This window comes from Haliaeetus leucocephalus, unplaced genomic scaffold (genome assembly GCF_000737465.1).
Source record: "Haliaeetus leucocephalus isolate CR32 unplaced genomic scaffold, Haliaeetus_leucocephalus-4.0 Scaffold687, whole genome shotgun sequence".
Classification (NCBI taxonomy): domain Eukaryota; kingdom Metazoa; phylum Chordata; class Aves; order Accipitriformes; family Accipitridae; genus Haliaeetus; species Haliaeetus leucocephalus.
In genome coordinates, this window is record NW_010973123.1 from 600,693 (window position 1) to 620,947 (window position 20,255).

The following is a 20,255-nucleotide window of genomic DNA, read 5'->3' on the forward strand; positions in this document are numbered from 1 at the left end:
TTTTCCTACCATAATGGCAACAGTCTTCCAGTTTGTGAAGTACAAGCTGGCTGAACGCTTAGCTGATGCTTAATTTAATTAACGGGAGGATGCAAAATGTGCTAGCAGGCTAGTATTCCTCTCGGAGAGAAAATGATAATTACCAAACGCTACAAGTGATTTGTAAACAGCAGACTGGTATTTTTCCTGAACTGACTAATCCAACACTTCAGTAATGTGATTATCTCTTATTACAGCCTTTTGCCCACTCTGCCTCACATTTTGAGATGAAACCTGATATTTTTCCTTTAATATGCATATTAAAGATGATTCAGTTCTTTAAAATCACCCTACAAATGCACCAGGGCTTTGTTACAGTATTTTCTAATTACTGTGCTGTGGTGCCATTTACAGTGCTATGGTGAGCAGTGTTTTATTTGGATCACTTGAGAAACGGTGAGGAAATGGTTGCAAATATGTTTTGCTTAAGCAGTTTATCTTCTTAGTGCAGCTGGGGTTTTTATTTCACACTCAAATGTACTAGTAAAACATCAGGCACTTTTTTTTTTTCCTAGTCTGTGAAGCAGCTAAGTACAGCAATAAGGGAACTGGAGCCCTTTTGTAAGTATTTCTATTTCTTGAATAGTATCCCAAATTTTTGTCTGCCTGCTGCCTTATCTGAGCCTAATATCGCAGAATCTGAGCATGTCATAGTCTCTGCAGTGCCCTCATACTCCAGTAACCCCGTGAAGAAGGAAGACGGCCTCACTTGCGTTTCACAGATGGCAAGCTGGGACACAGAGGCGTATGGGGGCTGTCTGTACCCTCTAACAGAAGTGCATGAACGACGGGCTGCTGTCACGTTCGGACCGTCACGTTAGGGCTTCCCTGCGAGTGCTGGCGTTCCACAGCAGCCCGGAGGGTCTCCGGCGGGAGCCACCCAAACCACTCACGGAGAGGTTGCGAGTGGTTCAGACCACAGCGCCCAGGGCACGTTACTGGCCTGGGAGCAGGACTTGAGCTGTAGGGGAGGGTAAAATAGGAAAGGCTTCTGTATGAAGTGAATATTCTTTTTCTTAAATGCAGCGATGTATGCTGTCCCCTACTATTGCATGTAGTCTGCATAACCCTGTTTAGTGGTGATGTAGCGTCATCCGAAGGAAACAAGAATGCTTATCCTTCTAGGAGTAACAAGAATTTCTTCTAGGCACTGGATCCAGACTTACTTGCAGTTAGTTCCTTGGGGAATGAGCAGCAAGTGTTCTTCTTTTGCCTGTTCACCAGCAGAAACAATCAGTAGTGGACCGTACAGCCCTTCTGAGATGTAGAGGCCAAAGGCGCACCTGTAAACCATGCCAAGTAGGATGTTGATGAAAATGTTCCTGGTCTTACTTATTGTAGCTTAGAGTAATACAGTGGAGTTCTTTGTCCCGTAATGGTGTGACTCATTTTGAGACTGTTTCTGTTAAAGTTCACAAATGTGTTTGAGTATTTGTAGAGTGCTGCTGTATGAGTAAGGCTGGCCAACTGTTTGTATTTTTTTGTGACCAGATGGTTCTGCTTTTGCTCTGCTTTTTTTAACCCCTTGCTTCAACAGGTTTCTTATGAGCTCTTTCTACTCACCACTCCACATAGACCATTGCAGTTTGCACCAGAACTAACATAAAAATTAGAGTTACCCTGGCTCATGATTTGAGTCCAGAGTTGAAAGTTAGATCAAGAGTTGGCATCTCCCTCTACTTCATGTATATCTGCACTTTGAGTAGGAAGATGGTTCTTCTCATGCATCTTCACAGGCATTGTGTTGTACATATTTGTCCTAGTCAGGAACTGAGTCTGTAGAGACACTGTAGTCATCAGATAAAGAGCACCAATCTTCAAGACCAAGATGTCTCAATCTGAGCTAGAGGAGAATCTGGTTGTAGGCCACCTGATGTCATGTATTACTGGATATATTTCAGGTGGTTTTACTGCAGTATGAGATAATTTCACATTTTTTTCTATGTTAATTCTCACAGTATTCCCACGAGATAGCAAAAAGCAACTATCCCTATTTTTCAGATTGGGGAGGAAGTAGAAATAGTGCCTAATTTACCAGAGCTCCAAAATCCTGATAGCTGGATTACTCCCAACACCTTAGAGTAATTCTTAAGTGCCTGGATGTTTCAATTATCTAAGTTCTTTTGAAAAACACTTCAGTTTAATATAAGTTCTGTTAAAATTTCCATGGCATGTATCTGTGAACATCTCTCTTGTAATGCCATTAAAAATCTGGCCACAATACTACTCTATTTAAATGTTTTTCAAACTTTTACAGTAAACATGAATTCATCTGAGACAACTGCAGAAGCCCCCCTCTCAGCAAGTCATCCTAGGCTTTCTTCATAGTCAGCAGAGACAAATGTGCACTTTTAGGATGTGACTTCATCTAATCTCTTTTAATCATGAAGTGCCTGCTTCTCGCTATTGACTGCAAAGTAAGGCTAGACAATTAGTTCAAAACATTGTCTCCTGCGCTATAAATACTTGCATTTATTTAGCTGAATCCAACCCTAAGTGATTCATCAAAGATCTCCCAAATACTCAAAACCTCAAGTCACGAACTTCACCGGTCTATCCAGCAGATTGTATTCACTGCCTTTGCTCTCTGTGATTCCTCTCTTCACATTTAGTCTGTTTTGATTTCAGCTGAACCTCAGCTGTAGAGACATGCATTAGGGAGAAGAAAGAAAAAATGTAGGATAAAAAGTTAGAGCTGGAGAGAAGTGCTAAAGAGAGTGTAATAGGTGTTCTCTTTGCAAGAAGGTCTGCTGAATTTAACAGGGACTGATAGTGTTGCACTCCACAGAAATTGCTCTAAGGTTTTTGTTTTCGACTAAGTTTTGACCTGCTTGGTGGAATTCCATATGCAAGATAAAACTTTCTAGTCACATTTGTGAAAGGTTTGGAAAAGAAATCCTAACCTGTCTCAAAATTATTGTGTATTACTTAACTTTATATGACCTTTTCAGAAGGTAGGTGACCTTATGCTTGAAAGCCAAATAAAGGCCTGGCACAGCATCCAGTGAATTCACTGTGGGTCCTACATGCTTCTCTAAGGGCTCAGTAAGTCCAATTCATTGTTGCTAAAGCAAATGTTAATTTGACAGTAGAGGACGAAACAACCAGACACATTTATGGTATTATTACTCAGTGGACATCTTTCCAGACCACAACAGAAGCCAGAACTTGGATTACAAACCATTTAAAATGGAAGATTTCTTTCTCAATTTTTACTCCAGCTGCTGGAGACTGGTTTGGGAAGAGGCTGATGAAAATGCTCCTATACATTTTTTTTTAATATGGATGCTTGTCCTCAAAGAACTGAACACAGGCCAGCAATTCATTTCCTGCACTAGGCAGCATTTGAATAGCCTATTATGTCTTGACAAAAATTACTCTCCTATGGGTTGAGCCAGATTAGAACCTGTGAAACAGAGGTGGAAACCTGGCCTCATCTTTATCACACATATCCTGTCCTAACTATTCCCACATCAGAGTTTTAAATGTGCTTTCCTAATGAACCATATTATTTTGGAATGGTGTGTTGCCTGTGATACTTGGAAGTTAAATGGTTGTGATTTGGGTTTATATTAGGTGGTAACCTGCCAAATGGCAAGACCGGTAACAAAATGAAGTCTATCTTGAGCATATGCTGTAGACGAAAAACAATTCTCTCAAACAACAGTAAATTCTCTTTAGAGTTACCATTATTTCTTATTTCCTCTTGCCACATTTTCATTCATTTCTTCATTGACCTCAGGCCCTAGAGCATGCAAGCCCAACAGATCTGAAGACTGGAGAACTTGCACATCAAAACTGCATATATTTTTATTGGAAAATGAAGCTTACCTTTTACGGCCATACCTGCATGGCAGTCTTGAGCCTGTGCAACTGGGGAGATGGCCAGGCAAGGAATAAAAATAAGAAATCTGTCTTACTGATTTTGCAAAACAATAATCATCTTACATTAGCACCATAACTTTTTCTCGTGTGATATGGTTGCATAAAATTGTCCATCACTAAAAGTAGCTGATTCTGGAGTGACTCCCTCTCCAGATGTTTCAGGCCATTTCAGGAAGTCTTGGTGAGGGAAGTTTTTGCATGTGCTTGAAAAAGATTGGGCAAAATTAATGTGATTAATTAATGCACAATTAAGCTGAAGAGAAAAGAGCTGCTCTCCAGGAAGGGCCGCCCTTTTGCCTGACTTTTTGTACCCCGTTCCCTGGTCCGTACCCCTGCGCTGCCCGATCCTACGCGGACGCGTGACAGCGAGTCGGGAAGTACCGTGGCAGTTGGAAGAGTTTTCTGTGGTTGCTCTCCAGCAGCCACCGAGCATTAGTGCCTCTCTCCGTCCAAGGTCTGCATGAGGAGATCTTGGAAGTGAGCTGGGATCAGTGCTACAGGGAGCAGCTGCCGCCGGGAAGAGCCAGAACAGATGTGTCTGTGCCATCCCCGGTCACAGGGCAACAGCAGAGGCTCTCTTCCCCTACGTCCCAAAGGAAAGGAGATCAAAATGGCCTTTCCGTTCAAATACTGGGTTACTTGTGTGTCCAAAACTTCTGCCATCCTGGGGGGCTTGTGGGGAAGCCTTGGAGTGAATAATGCAATATAGAATCAGGCCCTGAATAGGTCATTCTCTCGTATTAGCACAGAGCAGCACTCTCCAGTCCTCTTTCATCATGTATTCCAGTTCATCGCCCTCCCTCCCCTAGTCTGTGCTGCTCGACCATGTGCTTTCTTCAAGCTGCCAAGGGCATCCATCTCTCTTTTGTCACAGGATGATGCTGTTTGTGCAAACATAAATATTTAGAGAAGTTTGCAAAAGATTAAGCTTCATCAAGTCAAGTATTCCTGCTAATGCAGTGTCGGGACAAGTCAGCAGGGAGCGAGGGCCTGGGCTGCTGTGCACAGCTGTTGCAAGACCAAACTGTGGAATGTTCATTTTTGACTCCACCAACTCCACTGATCAAAACCATTTTGGAAGTTGGCTTGTGTTTTTTTCTAGAGTGCAATCCTTTCCATCAAAACAGCTTCTTCAGCGTGCAGGTTTCATCTGTATTGTGAATCTCTTGCCTCAGTTTTATTGTTGTTATGCAAATTCCTACTGCAGATGTGCTGCACTTGCTGGACCAGTGAAAAAAATCCACGTTAGAGAAGTCCCTAAGATGCAACTCAGAACAAAAATAGTTGGGAGATCTGCCCACAATGCTTGTGCTCTCATAGTTTGGGTTTCACTCTGATCATCAGTACCTGAGAAAAATTATGCCACATTCCCTATTAGTTATTACAGGGAGACTCCAAAAGACATAAATGATAGGGGAAAAATCCCAAGTAAGTAAGAATATTAAAAGGAAACCATGAAATTGTTGGTTTGGTTTTTTTTTTCCTAGTAAGGCAAAGCAAACAAACAGAAGTCATTCCAGAATTCATGCAGCAAAATAAGTAATAAGAATATAGAAATACATGCAAGGCAAATGGATGCATGTGTGCAAACACATCAGTGTATATTTCCTTTAAGGGGCTGTGTCCATCTTCAGTCTCAAGTACTGACAGTTTGGCTTTCTGCTCCAGCGGGAAGTGGATTTGTCATACCAGCTAAAATACTATCCGCCTCTTGGACGGCTCACAAGTAACGCCACTGTGGTGACAATTGGTGAAAAAAGAGATGTCTGGCATGCTTTTCTTCAGTGCTGCTTTGCTGCCCCTTTCTAGTGAGGAGACCACAGGAAATCCACAGGAAATCCTGCCTTCCTAGAAAAATATCCTGCTTCCTCCTAAGGACCCATGGAGCGGGCAGTTTGACATGACTGTGGGCATTTCTGAGCCAGGCAAATTGAAAGAGAATAATCTTTTGTAGGAAGTGGCTCAAGCCTCATTGTTTGTCCACAGTGGACAAAAACCAGCCGGTCTGATCAAGCGTCAGTGATATTTTGGGCAGGAGTGTTGGACTAGATGACCCCCAGAAGCCCCTTCTAACCAATGTTTTTATAGTTCTATAAAGTCACATAATCTAACATTTTTTTCCATCTTTAAACTCTGTGCTTGTCTGATAAACACTGCTAGGCCTTGTATTTGGTCCCATTCTTTTTAAATAATATTTCTCTGAGATTTTAATTAAAGATGCATGTAATTAAAGTGTTATTTTTATTGCAAGTTATGAATTAATTATGCTCTTCTCTGGGAACACTAGAATTTTTTAAGCATTCTTCCAGCAAGCTGAATTATCATCACTTTAATACTTCTAATATATTCCTGTAACCGAACACATTTTATGAACCTAAAGAGGTTATATTAAATTTAATAACACAATGAGAAATATGCTTAAGGTTGTAGGCCTGTGACTTTGATGACTAATATGAATGGGCAAATTGAAGCTCATCATTTAAACTTGCAAATGTAGCTGAAATGACTTCATGGTTCAGGCTGAAATACAATCTAACTGAATTCAATAGGGGTTTGCTGTTTGCAGCAGATCTCATCCACGGGTTTTGAGATCAAGGTGTCAGCTCGAAGGAGAAGTGTAATCTGAGGAGGATATCGGGTGTACATAAAGTTGGGCTTCGTTTCTTTTGTGCAGAGCTTCGTCTCCGGAATCCATTTCAAAATTGGAGGTTGCAGTGGATGGTCCTTGCTGTGCTTCTGTGCAAAACAGAGATGGGCAAAAGCGGGGAACGGTGACTAGGTGCCCTCAAGCTGCACTGACCTGAGAGAACGTCGTGCAGTTTTTTCGTCAGGGGGGTGTCCGCACACCCAGAAGAAGCCAATCCTCCCAAGCCCTCGGTGGAGAGCGCGCTCCCAAGCATACGAGGTCTGGTGTAGAGGTGACTCAGGAGGCCCTGACTCCACGGGGCGTCATTTTTAGCCTTAGCGAGTAACCACTGAACAAGGTGGGTGGTGAGCCCTGCGCTCCCGGTACGGCACCTCAGCTGCCATGTGGCAGGATGGGCTAAGCTCAAAATAATGTTCTTACCGGTGTGCAAGTCTCTCAGCTGCAGGCAGTTTACCTAAAGATGCATGTCCCTCGGTATGAAAGGCCATTGCTTCAGAACTTGGGGGAGCCTTTGATAACAGCTTGTAGGTTTTCTTAGGAAACAGCTAATACAGTGTATTGAGTTTGTATCGGTTTACTATGGGTTTTCTCAGCTAGAAAAAATTGAAAAAAACGTATATTTTTAATATCACAAAGATATTCTGTCTTCTACAGCAATTAAAGCCAGAAAAACAAGAGGAGAGGTGCTGGCAGTTATGCACTTATAAAACGTTCAAATCTCTCTGGGAAAACTGGTCATTGGTTTCAAGCGTTTCCTTTCGGGCAAACTTTAAACTAGAGGAATTAGGATCAGAAAAATGAGTTGCTGTCAGATGATTATTATTTTCCATGATTCTGGTACCATGCACAAAGTAGAGGAAGGAAGCTTTCCAAACCAAGAAAAGGATATAGTCCCTGTTCCAAAGCACATAGTGTAAAAAGGCAGGGTAGGGAAGAGGAGGGATGAAGCTACACTAGAGAGTGATCTGGGTAATGCTAGCCATGCATCAGATGAATTACAGCTGGTAGAAAGTGATAGCAATTTTTCTGGTGGAGAGGGGAATCAAATTTATTCTCGTTTAGTAAATGAACATGTATCGGCCAAATGTTTTTGTGAATGCATTTTCATTTTAGGATGTTATTTCTGTTTTCTCCACATTAATTTTTAAGAATGTGAAACAAATGTTATATTTCCAGGTTTTATCAAGATATTTTCTTGGGGAAAAAGGACAATTGCGGGGAAATCCCATATAAAAATAATGTTTATGAGATTCTAATTTTTTCTGCTGGGTGCAGAAATGTTCAAACCTATTCCTAAATGAGTAAATCCCTTTGACCTGGGAGACAGAACAAAAAGGTTTTGTACTTAAAATCCACGTTTTAGTGTAGAGAAGTTAGAACAAGTAGTTGGAATAGAAAAAAAGCTCAAATGTAGGTGTACAAAACACTACAGAAATAAAAAGGTGTGTAAACATTACCTTGCCTCACTGCTGTGTCCTTGAAGAGCCGGCCTTGTCTTGAGGTTTCTTTTCAGCTCAATGACTTTCTGGGTTGCTGCAAACTCTGTGTAGTCCCTCTGGGTCTCACATGACCCAGTCGCTCTCTTTTTAGAGGAACATGCCATAATAACATAAAAAAAAAAAAAAGCTAAACCAAATGCCATATGTCACAGCTTGCAAGATAAAAGTCCTAGTTCAACGGGTGTCTTTGAGGAATGTACATCTATTGACAGTGGAAATACTTTAACAAAAGAACCTGGAAAATGCAAAGCTTTTCAAGCTAGTTCCTGCAAGCAAGAAAGTATGTGTCATTCTTCCTCCCACCACCCCCCCCATTTTCACACCTAAACCATTAATTTGTTTTCTATTTAGAAGGTTACCAGTAGTAACTTTCCGTTCTTTGAGGTAACTAGGGAGAGCTGCCTTTAGCAATGCTTTTTCTTTCTTGCCTACTCATAAGAAGAATTGCTGCTTAAGACTAAGGGAGCTTTTTGAGGTGGATTTAAATGATGCTTTGAGGAAGAATGAGAAAGGATGTGGAGAGAAGTGTGCTGGAGCTTCTGTAGTACAGATTTGAGTACATGCCACTGTGCTAGCAAGGTCTGTGATGGGCACACCAAGCTCTGCAGTGTATTTTTGTGTTTCAGCTTGCATATTCTATCTTTAACCAGTCATATCTTTGAGGGTCAATAAACAGAAGCAGCAGGCCTGGATGTCCTGCCATTACCATCCCCAGCCAGTAACAGGCACGTGGAATATTTGGACAAGCATTTGTTTCTATTTTCAAAATTTCATACATGATTGTAGCAGCACAGAAGATGAGATTTTAATAAACAATATGTTTCCTTAGGATAACAACTCTGATTTGGGGATTTTGGGTTTTGTTGTTTCCTTTGCAGGAAGAAGGTATCGTGAAGGAAATAGACATCAGTCATCATGTGAAGGAAGGTTTTGAAAAAGCAGATCCTTCTCAGTTTGAGCTGCTGAAAGTATTAGGACAAGGTTCATATGGAAAGGTAATTTTTAATGCCATCTAATCACCTAGAGCAACATTGAAAATGTCGTGTCCTTTCTCTGAGTTCGTTTATGCTGGTAACACTGTCCATATATAAATTATATTGTAAAGGCAGACAAGCAAGCCCAAACCCCTTCTGTCTTCATTTTAATAACACTTTTGTCTGTTTAGCTGGCTTCCTGTATATAAAAGAATTTAGGAAATAGTGCTTATGGCTCTGGACCTGGACTAATGAGCACAAGTGAGCATTAGTGAGCATCGCTGTTTATAAAATCAGACCCCCCTCCCTCTTTCTGACCTACCCACCAGGGAGGTGAGTGCTGCTTAGTTGGAGGATGTAAACAGGACCATTCAAAGGCTTAAAGAAGTTAGCTGCCCAATTCCCACTGAGGGCAAATGGGATCTCAAGTACTTTCCCAAGCCCCAGACTGCTCTTCAGCTCACACTCAAAGGCCCGTACACTTTGCTGAGAGGGTCCTGGAGACAAGCCCCAGTGCTGAAAAGAGCAATCGTGACAAGAGCATGGGGGAAAAAAACCCTACCTGTATGACCACAAGCTAATTTGTGGAGAAACAACATTTTAATCGTAAGTCCAAGGCTTTTCTTAATCCCAAAGACAAGTCGTCTTCAGCAGGATTTATCAGCTGGAAATGAGAATAGGAAGGAAAGATGGAGAGAAAGAGGTAGGAGTCAATTCAGTCTTAAACTCTTTCCGTGGTTTAAATAAATAACACTTTGAAACCTGGGGAATAGTCAGCCTAATTTAAACTAGGCATGGAAGTCCTTATCATTTTAAGTATATTATTTTGTGGAGTTTTAAAAAAATATTTCCTAGCCTTCAATTCAATGGTGGATCATTCTGGCTAATGTGAAGAACTGACTTATACCTAAAAGTTGCCGAGGTACTCGGCCCAAAGCTGAGCACCCTGACAATGAATCCAGGGCCTTCAGTTTGATTCCTGAAAGAAGCTATATTGAGAGTATTTAACAACTTCCTGAGTATTCAAGAATTATATCGATAAGCAAGTCTATTAGAAGTTCCCTGAGATGAGAGATATCAGGAAAGTTAGCATTCACTACCAAGTTTTGATCTAGAGAATTTCTTGAGAGCACAGTAATGATATTTGAGTTTTAAATATTACAGAAATGTAAAAAATCAAACAACTCCAAATTAGATTTGCTGTATGACTCAGTACAAGAAGGAGAACAAGATTAGAAAATCTCTTTTGCAAAAGTAACAGAGGCAGAATGGCCAGTTTTCAGATTCAGGCAGTAAAGAGTTTGGAAGTGGTTCACTGGCTGTCTTAGATTGTACTGATGTATTTCATTATTAACTGTCCAAGTTGGCCTTCTAGCTTTAGGCATTTTATAAGTGAAATGCCTAGTCTCTGCCACCACTTCCCAAAAGGAGATCTGATTTCTGGGGATCAGTGTGAGTGTGGACATCATAGCTGTTTGGAGCTGTGTGTGATTACAAATTGCTTTCCATATCTTATGTGAAACAGGTCAGTAAACTCCCCAGAGCAGCAAAGATGCAGGGGAGGGAAGTCTGCTTGGGAAGTCCCCAACCACCTAAATTTTCATCACCTTGGTATTTGAGCTAATGGTTCAAATCTGTAAGTCTCTGGGGATGCAAACCGGTTGGTTTTCAGGTTCTTCACCTGAGGCCTAAATAATTTCTTGCAAGATTAGAGAAGATGCCTTTGGTGTCAGAGGAGGGGCTCTCAGCACTCTTGGAAGTCACAGCACTCGCTTAGCTTTCTAGGCTGGGATTTGGGTGATAAATCCATTTCTCCAGCTAAGGAAGTTTTGCTAGTTCAGGTATTAGTAACCTGAGGTGTTTGCATGCATATCAAACTAGAAAATTGAAAGTCACCTCCAGCTGCATACCTGTTCTGGCAAATTAGTATAGCATAGCTAATACAACCAGTCAAGTAAGCACTCCAGGCCCACTTGGTGGTTTCAAGAACAATGTAACTTTCCCTTTAAGAATAATCAGAAGGACATCATTTTGCAGTACAATGCATTTTCATTTGTTCTGTTTCCTTTTTGGTTTGGTGATTATTGTGATGTCCTCTAAAACAGCACACAGTGTTCTTGACTCATCTGTTTTGGAGGGAATGCAGACAAGTGCCCTATCCCGTGCTACAGGGAACAGCTGATTAGTGACTAGTAACTTAAATTGATAATTTTGCTTTTTATGGCAATACGGGTAGCAAAAGCTTTGCAAGATTACATAGCAGATAAGATATTTGTAGAACTGCAGCCTAATACTTCTGCAGATGCAGAATGCTGTGCTGTTCTACGTGCAGTACAGTTTAAAATCATTATCTTAAGGGTTTGGGGTTTTGGTTTTTTGGATAAAGATTCCGTGACCATTTTTACAGATTAATAATACAGCTGAAAATCTAGGGTTTGGACAAGCTTGCTTTTGACTTTCTCCTCCCTTTCAATGTAATGCAAAAAATAAATCTTTTACTTGGGCTGGATAGAAAAATATCCCAACGTTTCTGTCTAGCCGAACTCTAAATGAATTGACTTCCTGTTAATGCTGGAGCAGCTGAGCTTAATTTATCATGAATGTTAATGAAAAACACTTCAGAGAGTCTTATGTGTTCCTGTCGCATCCAGATTTCATCATCTGTTCCTACAGTTGTGAGCACCGGAGGTATTTGTATGTCCATCAGACTAGGAAACAGGAGATGAGAACAAGCAGCATGTGCCCAAGCTCAGCTGTTTAGGGCAGCTTGGCTGGGGAACTGTGCATATCTCATACACACAGGAAACATCTTGAGAAGCAAAGTCTCACCAAAAACGTATCAGATTGTATTGCAGAAGTGTTGTAGCTGTGATGCTGTCAGATGTAACAGCCCTGATTAAGGTGTTCAGAGAGAATTTACCCCCAATTTTTTTTTTCCCCCAGCTTCTCCACCTGGTTGTTAAAAGGTGTTCTCCCTCCCCTCAAACCTGTCCTCAGATGTGTTCAAGAAAAACATAATCTGTTTACACATGTTTTTTTCAGGCGGAAGAGTCTTTCAACTTACAAATAATGTGCTAGAAACAGACTTCCTCCTTTCTTTTTTTGGCTTTTTATATTTTGGGTGGAGACAGTTAACAAAGCTGCATGGTTCCTGAACAGGCAATGAATAAAATAATCGACACAGATTTTTGTAATCCCACTAGACATTCATTAGTTACATAATTTCACCTAGCCTTTGTTAATTTATATATTTATAAGTATATGCTCTGTGTGGGGGCTTATTTTTGTTTCTGTATTTGGCTTTACTTCTGCTTCTGTCCAGTAACACAAGTGCTGAAATTAAAGAAAAAAGACACTGTTGTCTGATATTTCTGACCTCAGCAGACAGAGTGAGTCCTGAGAATGAGCTAAAAGATTTGTTTATTTTATTTTCAATTGTTAAAACACTGAAAGTCTTACAAAGACCAAACTAAATTACTGATTCCTTTGTTCACTATCCCTCCAGTGCTCAGATGCACTCAGAGGCAGGTAAGAAATAGTTGCATGGAGTAAAACAAAAAAGATACAATCTTAGCTACAATTTTATTTCAATTACAAATTTACACTGTCAGAAGATGTAGCATAGAGGCTATAACGGGGAAACTGTCTTTCTTGTAATAAAACCTATTTGTTAATCAAAGTAGCCCTACTTTTTGTTAAGTATGCACAAACAGATTTTCAGCTGTATGAACTTTCTGCTTCAGCTACATCTTAGGCAAGTCACCATTCATGACTTATGGCATAAATTACACCAAAATGTTTTTCCTCCTTAATTTAATTGATGGCAGTAATTTTAAGACACTGCACACTCCTAAGCACAAATGAGACATAACTTTTTTTCATGTAAAGCTGCTCAGAATATCAAGAGATGTGTATACACTGATTCTGATTATTCACCCATCTTTAATTGAATGTGTAAGGGCAATTAATAACGTTGAACATATTTTCTTTGTGTGGCAGTAAGGGCTTAAAACTGAAGATTTCCAGAGCTAGCTCAACCAATTGCAGGTGAAATAGATATGAAGTAATTTCAGCTAATAATTTTCATTAGATTTCCTGAACTGTAGTATCCTTCTATCAAATGCAGCAAGGCTTGTAGCTGGAAGTTCAGTACTTATCTACACAAGATGTCTGCTTTTTACAGGTATTTCTAGTGAGGAAGATCAAGGGATCTGATGCGGGTCAGCTTTATGCCATGAAGGTACTTAAGAAGGCAACTCTGAAAGGTAAGGATTGGGACAGTGGCTGCAGTCTCTATTTCTGTGCTACTTTGTCATTTACTTGTCTTGCCATTTTTTGTATTGCTGCTGTCTTACGGTATATAGAAGTGCACAAATATGTCTCTGCCACCCTCCAAAATTCTGCCTTGCTGTAGTGAACATTCTAAAAAACATACACAAAACCCATTACCTATACAGTGTGGGTGCAGGAGAACAGGTCTTTGGAGGTTTCCAGCTGCATGCTTTCTTCGCTTTCTTGGTGTTATCTATAGGACTTCTATTGGCCATACATTTATTTGTATTGCAGTGACAGTATCTTTCTGTTGCTGAAGTAAACTGGAGTAAGTATTTTTAAATAAGGATATTGCTGAAGTAAAACGTGGCTCCTACTGGGCAGAACAGCCTTCCAGCTGGTGCTTCTCACTGTATGCCTGAAAATTCATGGGAGCATATTTTCAAGTGTGGGGAGTCATTCGGAGGTTGCTGAGATCATGCTGTTTCCTAGCTCGTGACCAGTCAGTGCATGGTCTGTAGTAGGCTAGGGCTAAATGACTGATGTTTAAAGCTGGTCGTCCTCTTCTGGAGCCACTGGCTGCTACAGCCTCACTCAGACAAAAAAATTTCTAGTAAAGCACAGGACTGAAAAGCAAACAGAGTAAGTTCAGTCTCAGCTGAAGTCCTTACTGTTTGTTCCTCCACAGAATTCGGAAGATCCAGTTGTCTTCTTGTTTCCCTGAATTCACACTGTACTCTGTTTTTTCCCCTCAAAAGCCTGACACTTTCTGCGGATAAGGTGGACAACATTCATTTTGCCCAGAGCAGCTCTTTCGCTCTGTCTTGGACAGTGTGGGTTTGCACAATGTAGTATAGTGCCTGAATTTCTATCCTAATGTGAAAACAGATCATTTTGAGATCGTTCTGATGACTTAAAAATCCAGATTGCTTTAGCATGCCTCAATTTGGGGAACCAAAAGAAGAATGAAGCTCCTGGTTATGGCAAGGTAGAGTTAGAGCAGGTGGTGGCAAGCAGACACAGCGACTCTTCTGAGTACCAGTCAAAATGGGGAAGTGGCAAACCAGGTATTTACACAGTCCTTTCCCGTAAGAAAGCCTTTTCAAAGAAACGTTAGTTTGAAGCAATTCTGGCGTGCTGATCTTTTTGTTTGGAATGTAGATGGGAAAGTTTGTTCTGGCAGAGCAGCGTGGTGTAAATAACCACTTAAATAGTACTGGGCGTACGTAATACCTAAAAATTGAAAGGTCAGGTCTGCGTACACAGCATGTGTAATAGAGTGATTCTCTGACTTCTCAACCAAGAACAGAACCCTGATGTGCCCAAACTGAGCTGAACTCAACTCTCAGAGCCTTCCCCACCTGGGGAAGCCGTCTCCTGCCAGGCGCAGGGTCTGAGGAAGGACTCTGTGATCCCTCTGATGTCAACACGTAGCAGAGACTCGTTTCAGTTTCTGTTGAGAGCCCACAACTTTTCACCTAAGGTGAAAATTGGGTATTCTCTCTTTTTATGTGTAACTCCGAGGTGTGTTGAGCAGAAAGAGTTTTTGTGGAGGGTTTCTTCTGCATCCTCAAACACACAATTTTTACTTAATGTTTGATAGCTAAATCTGTAGTGTTAGGTTCCACTAGGAAAAATATATTTGTATTATGGCAGTATTTTAGGAAATCTGAAAACTTACATGGTGGTTTTAAACTGCTCAAAGTGGTTTAATCTCTGTTCCATCAAGAACAGGCACCTCCAGATGCCCTCTGTGTTGGCAGTTCCTCGGTTTGTTGTACCACAGAACCACTGCCTCTCTCCTCCCTTGGCCGTTACAGCAGGCTATTTATTGTTTTCTCAAGCGTGGGTCACGAGACCAAAAGTTGAGGCTGCTTTGTGATTTTGCTGGATTGCATTTCTCTCCCGTTCAGACTACTTACCCCTCTGACTGGTAGCTCTGGATTTCCCATTAATCTCAAGATAACTAGCCCATTGGTAGGAACTAATTTGTCCACACTAGTTTCTACAAATAAATTAAACTTGACAGCTATTTAACTTGAAGTACAAAAATGAAGGCAAAACCCCATTGGCACAGGGCAAGTGAGCCAAACAACAATGAGGATTGCTGTCAGTGAGCTTCCATGTAACTTTTGGCACATAGGTAAGATTTCTGACAGCTTAATTTCATCTTTTAAGTGAGAGTGCTGAATTGTTGCTGCCTACCTACACTCAAAAAGGCTGGAAGTCACTCCAACGTGAAGTATTTATTACCGTGTCAAGTAACGGGAGCAAAGCCATAAGTACTTGTTAGCACTGCATTCAGTATTTACTGACAAAAGGCATGCTACGAGACAAATTTCTGAATGATTTTGCTTCCTAACTTATACTCTGCACAGTACAGCATGGAGCAGGAGACTCAAAGCTCTCAGTGCCAATGCCATTGACATGGCCACACAGCCCTAAATATCACAGCAGTTGTTTTCTTTAGTGAAAGAAATTTGCAAAGCCCATAAAATGGAGAAATGAGAAAGGAAAGAAAAGAAGAGGGGGTAGCAAAACTGTTTTTTCTTTTCTGGCTTAGTCTGAAGAATTAAAACCTGGATAAGTAAGAACGTGAGGAAGTTAAATGCCTTCAGGAGTGATGGGTTAAAACTAGCTTTGTCCCTTGCTCTGAAGAACAACCATAGTGGGTCCTGCCGAAGGGTTTCCTACCCCAGGAGCCTGACTCTGGCCATGGCTGGCTGGTGACGTTTAGGAAGAAGCGGAAACACAAAATGGTGCTTCCTCCTGGGAGTCTGCTGCCTCCTGCCTCTTTCCAGGGCAGTTGGCCCTTGTTAGCATGATCCCCACTTCACCAACAGCAGAGGGTAGCATAAGAAGGGTACAGCAATCCGCAGCAGCATTCTTCAAGCATTTACAGCTCAAAAAAGTCGTTTGATACAAAAGAGGCTTTGCAGATCAATTGCATGTGTAGATTTAAGCTTGAAAAAGATCTGCTAAACAGCAGAACCGCTCCTGTTGTGAAGGGAGAATTAGACTCCAGAATATTTCAGTTTAGATTGTGAAAGTTTGCAGAGGCACATGCTGTAGGCACAAACATTTGTGAAAATGAAATTAATCTTTACCTCACGAAGGTTTGTATTAAATGTAGAGTATATCTGATTAAGCAGCTATAACAGCATGGATCCCTGAAAGTGAGAAAGCCACTGCTCCTCTCAGTTGTAAATGAGAGCATCACACACGTTTCTTTCCTTCACACCTCATTTCCTTTTGCAGGAGCTTCTGGGTGTCTGTTTTTTAAAGCAGAGAACTTCCTGTAGAAACTAGATAAGCGTTTCATTCTAATTATTAATTTTAGGAAAACCTTGTTCAAAGCGTTTGAGAATGTTATGTCTGTTATGTGCCAGATGGCAAACACATCAGATTCAAGGCTGCATGTATGCATGTTCTCATCTGACTTTGAAACACTATTTATTAAATTACAATACCCTAATAGCTACCTTTGCAAAAATAGCCCCTTTTTTTGGGGGGGGGGGGTGTCCAGGTGTGCAAAGACATTTAAGCACTTAAATACCTTCCAAGAGTGAGACTTTGGCCTTTCCGAATGTCATTAGATAGTACTATTAAATACCATCTTAAAATGTTGCTTTCATGTCTTCATTACTCTCCTTTTTTTTTCTTGAAAATCAGATTTTTAGATAAAAAAATGAAAGAGAATGAAGTTGATCTATATGTTTAAAAACTTACACATATATACCAGTATGTCTTGACTGCCCAGCCTGAATGCCCCATGAGACTGAGGAGAAAGAAAACAGGGACTGTTTATTCTGTGTGTATGTGTGCCTTGTATTTGCTGGCAAAACCGGGACAGAGGGAAAGGGCAGGCTGATTATTTTGATTCGCTCAGTATTTCTCTCAAGGTGTCTCAGGCTCCATCAGCTTTACGGGATGTGCTTCAGGATGCTGTGAACAAGAGCTGTTTAGATCGCTTACAGTGTAAGCCTCATTAAACACCCATGGAGTGCCCGTAAATCCCCAATGGGCTGCTGTGCTGGAATGTAAGGGCTACCTCTGCAGCTTGAAAATCAAAGACCCATCCCTCCAGGAGACATGCAATCTTAAAGAAAGTGGCACGAAGCCATAATTCACTGATACAATGCTTATGAACTTTGTAAATATTACCCTGATGATGTAGCGAAGGTTATGTGATGGGTCAAGAGGAAGTAGTTTGCATCTGCCCATCTTGTTGGTAATGGGCTGTGTAAATCTCAGCACTGGAAGCTATTTGATGCTGAGAACTGAGAGAGTCTACCTGTTTCTGCTTACGGGGTTTAGAACTGATAATCTGTTTTGTCAAAAGCTCTGAAGTGCTTTGCAGTTTATGATCCTCTCAGTCTAAGCCAGTAGGCTTATGGGTTTACAGTTCTGCTGAGTGCGTGTGATGGTTATAGATGCGGTGAGCGGTGGGAGCAGCTTTAGTGACTCACAGAGAGCTGGTGGTGTTCTTGGGGATGTTAGACTATGATATTAATTATACACTAAATGGAACAACTAACTTAGATGTCACCAGCTGGACTGTGATTTCCATCTAAACCATTGGTAAAATTGTAGTAGTGGCTTCCCTGTTTGGACACCAACTGAAGTGGCTTCTTCAGCTTTCCTCTGTATGCAGCTCAGTTTCCCTGAGATGATTGTGGTGTTTAGATCTAAGATGTCGAACTCCAGTGGCTTCCTGCTGGTTTGAAGGGAAGAAAAACCCGACAAAACAAAGAACTGAGGACAATTTAACCTTATAAGGCAGGACTCAGAAAGAGCCTTCACCTCAGATAAACCTAGCTCTTTGGTGCTGAGGTTTTCAAGGTGTCTTGTCCTATTTTGTTCAGCCCTTGTGTTTGGTGAGAGGTTCTGTTATTCACCCAGGTTCACCCTTGAAATTTTGGTTTATTATCTTTTCTTAAAGCGTTCTTCAAGCTTTTTTATATCCTCCTGGGCCTCTTATTACCCCCTTGTAAACAATTCACCAGGGTAGTCCTGCCCACACATCCAGTTTCCTCTGAGTCCAGACCCCACAGCAGAGGTCCCCTTGCCCTGCTCTTTGGAGGAAAGCCTGCGTGCTCTGAGAATTGTAACCCTCCAAATGTCAGGGCTCTGGCCTCAAAAAAAACATTGCTGGACCTAGAAGTGCTCTTAAAGATCCAGCTGAGACATGGAGTTACCCCTCTCAACAAATAGCCATATGCTAAATTTTCAATCTGGGAAGGAAATAGCAACTTCTGTGTGCCCAAACACAGTAACACTTGATTCCTCTGTATATCTCACAAGTGTCTCTAAAACGTAAAGCTCAGCCTAGTCGGTATGTGCTCAGCCACACAGCAATGCTCTTGGGTCACCATCTGGACCTTGCCCATGCGCTTGCAAGTTTTGTGGGCCAGGAGTCAAGGAGAAGATCTCCAGCTTTGTGCTGAGCTGCAGAACATGCCAACCTTGCCCGTCACAATTTAGGAGCAAGCTGGAATTAGTAGCTGTCATCCAAGGAAGCAGAACTTTCTTTCCTCCCGTGGGAGTTTTTAAAAGGAAACCAAGAAGATCTTCAACAATCAGTGCTTAGAGGTCACTGTCGGGCTCTGGCGTCAGACCACCTCTTTCTTCCTCCCCTAAAAAGTCAGCTTATCTAGGGCTTGCTTTCTGTAGGAGGAAAGGGTACAGTACATTTGAGAGAGCTCACTTAGGTTGTTCCTAATGGGCCATGGAGAATAATGTGTTCATATATTATAAGAAAAATGAGCTGTGGTTAGGCAACTAGCTCATTGTGTGTCAGCAAATATTACAGAGCGTCCCAGCCTGAATATACAGCAGACTGGACAAGTCAAAAATGACAAAAAGCATCGCTGGAAGTTTATTTTCGTAGTGCTTGCTGAAGAGCATTGGCTTGTGTTCATTGAGATTGTAGCTGCTGGGTTAGATACTTAATACTCTTTAGTGATTCCGTACAGTGTTTGGATTCAGGTTTGGATGGGAAGGGAAGTCTTGCCTATAAATATGAACTGAGCATGCATCACTTAAAGATTTTATTATCTGTTTCTATTCAAGCTGTGTGGAACTTCTTATTGTATGAAGTCCTGATTAAATTACAGCCTCTTCACAGTGCCGAGTGCATCATGAAGATCCTGTTATCAGGCAAAAATTCCCACCGGTAAGACATTCAAGAAATGAACTCTGGATATTAAAAATGCTCTCTGCTTTGTAGCAAGGGAGCATTTTGGCTAGTTTGTTTTTGCACAAAAACCTGTTATTCCTCATGGAGCTTTTCCTACGTGCCAGAGAAAATTCAGCTTTCTCTTCATGAAAATTTTGGCTGTTGAGTTCTGTATAGGGTTACCTTGTTAAAATTGTTGCTTGGGTTGCTAGGTAGGAAATTCTTCCTATTGTCCTAAGGAGGACAGAATTATTAAGTCTTCACCTAAATACTGGTAAAAATTACAATCAACCTCCCTGTCATTCAGCCAGACTGATTTGCATAGGAGCACACACTTCTGCACTTGTTGTACATGCTGTAGGTAAATGCAGCAATATTGCCCAGTTCTTTCCTGTCCATGCATTTGTTCCAGTACAACTCTGCTATTACAGTCATATCAAACTACAGCTCACTGCATAGTTGTATGTTCATTTGGAACCAGCCTCAGCAGCTTAATGTATTGCTGCTGAAATAGCTTTGCCCCGAAGAGAGCACAGGACAGGACTGAGAAGCAAACCCCAGCCTTCTGCATGAGAAGTTCAGTGGTGTAGCAGAAACTGTGATGGGAGTCCTAGCATCCAACAGCATTGGTGCTTTGGCTCAGACCAAGCTTTTGAAGCAATTCTTCCAGTCATCTCCATTTGCTGTGCCTTGGTTTGCTGGGCACTGCAGTTTCGGAGCACCCAAGCTAGGTTCCCTCCTGAGGAAACTAAACCAGGAGC

The 20,255-nt window shown here is 41.4% G+C and overlaps 1 protein-coding gene across 2 annotated transcripts in view; it reads left to right on the plus strand.

The window, feature by feature from the left end:
- Window positions 1–20,255, plus strand: part of RPS6KA2 (ribosomal protein S6 kinase, 90kDa, polypeptide 2) — a 305,814-nt gene that overhangs the window by 193,981 nt on the left and 91,578 nt on the right. For both annotated transcript variants that reach the window (XM_010579888.1, XM_010579887.1), the window contains 2 exons: window positions 8,949–9,065; window positions 13,228–13,309. In XM_010579888.1, coding sequence (XP_010578190.1) covers window positions 8,949–9,065; window positions 13,228–13,309 — 199 coding nt within the window. The remainder of the gene's footprint in view (window positions 1–8,948; window positions 9,066–13,227; window positions 13,310–20,255) is intronic.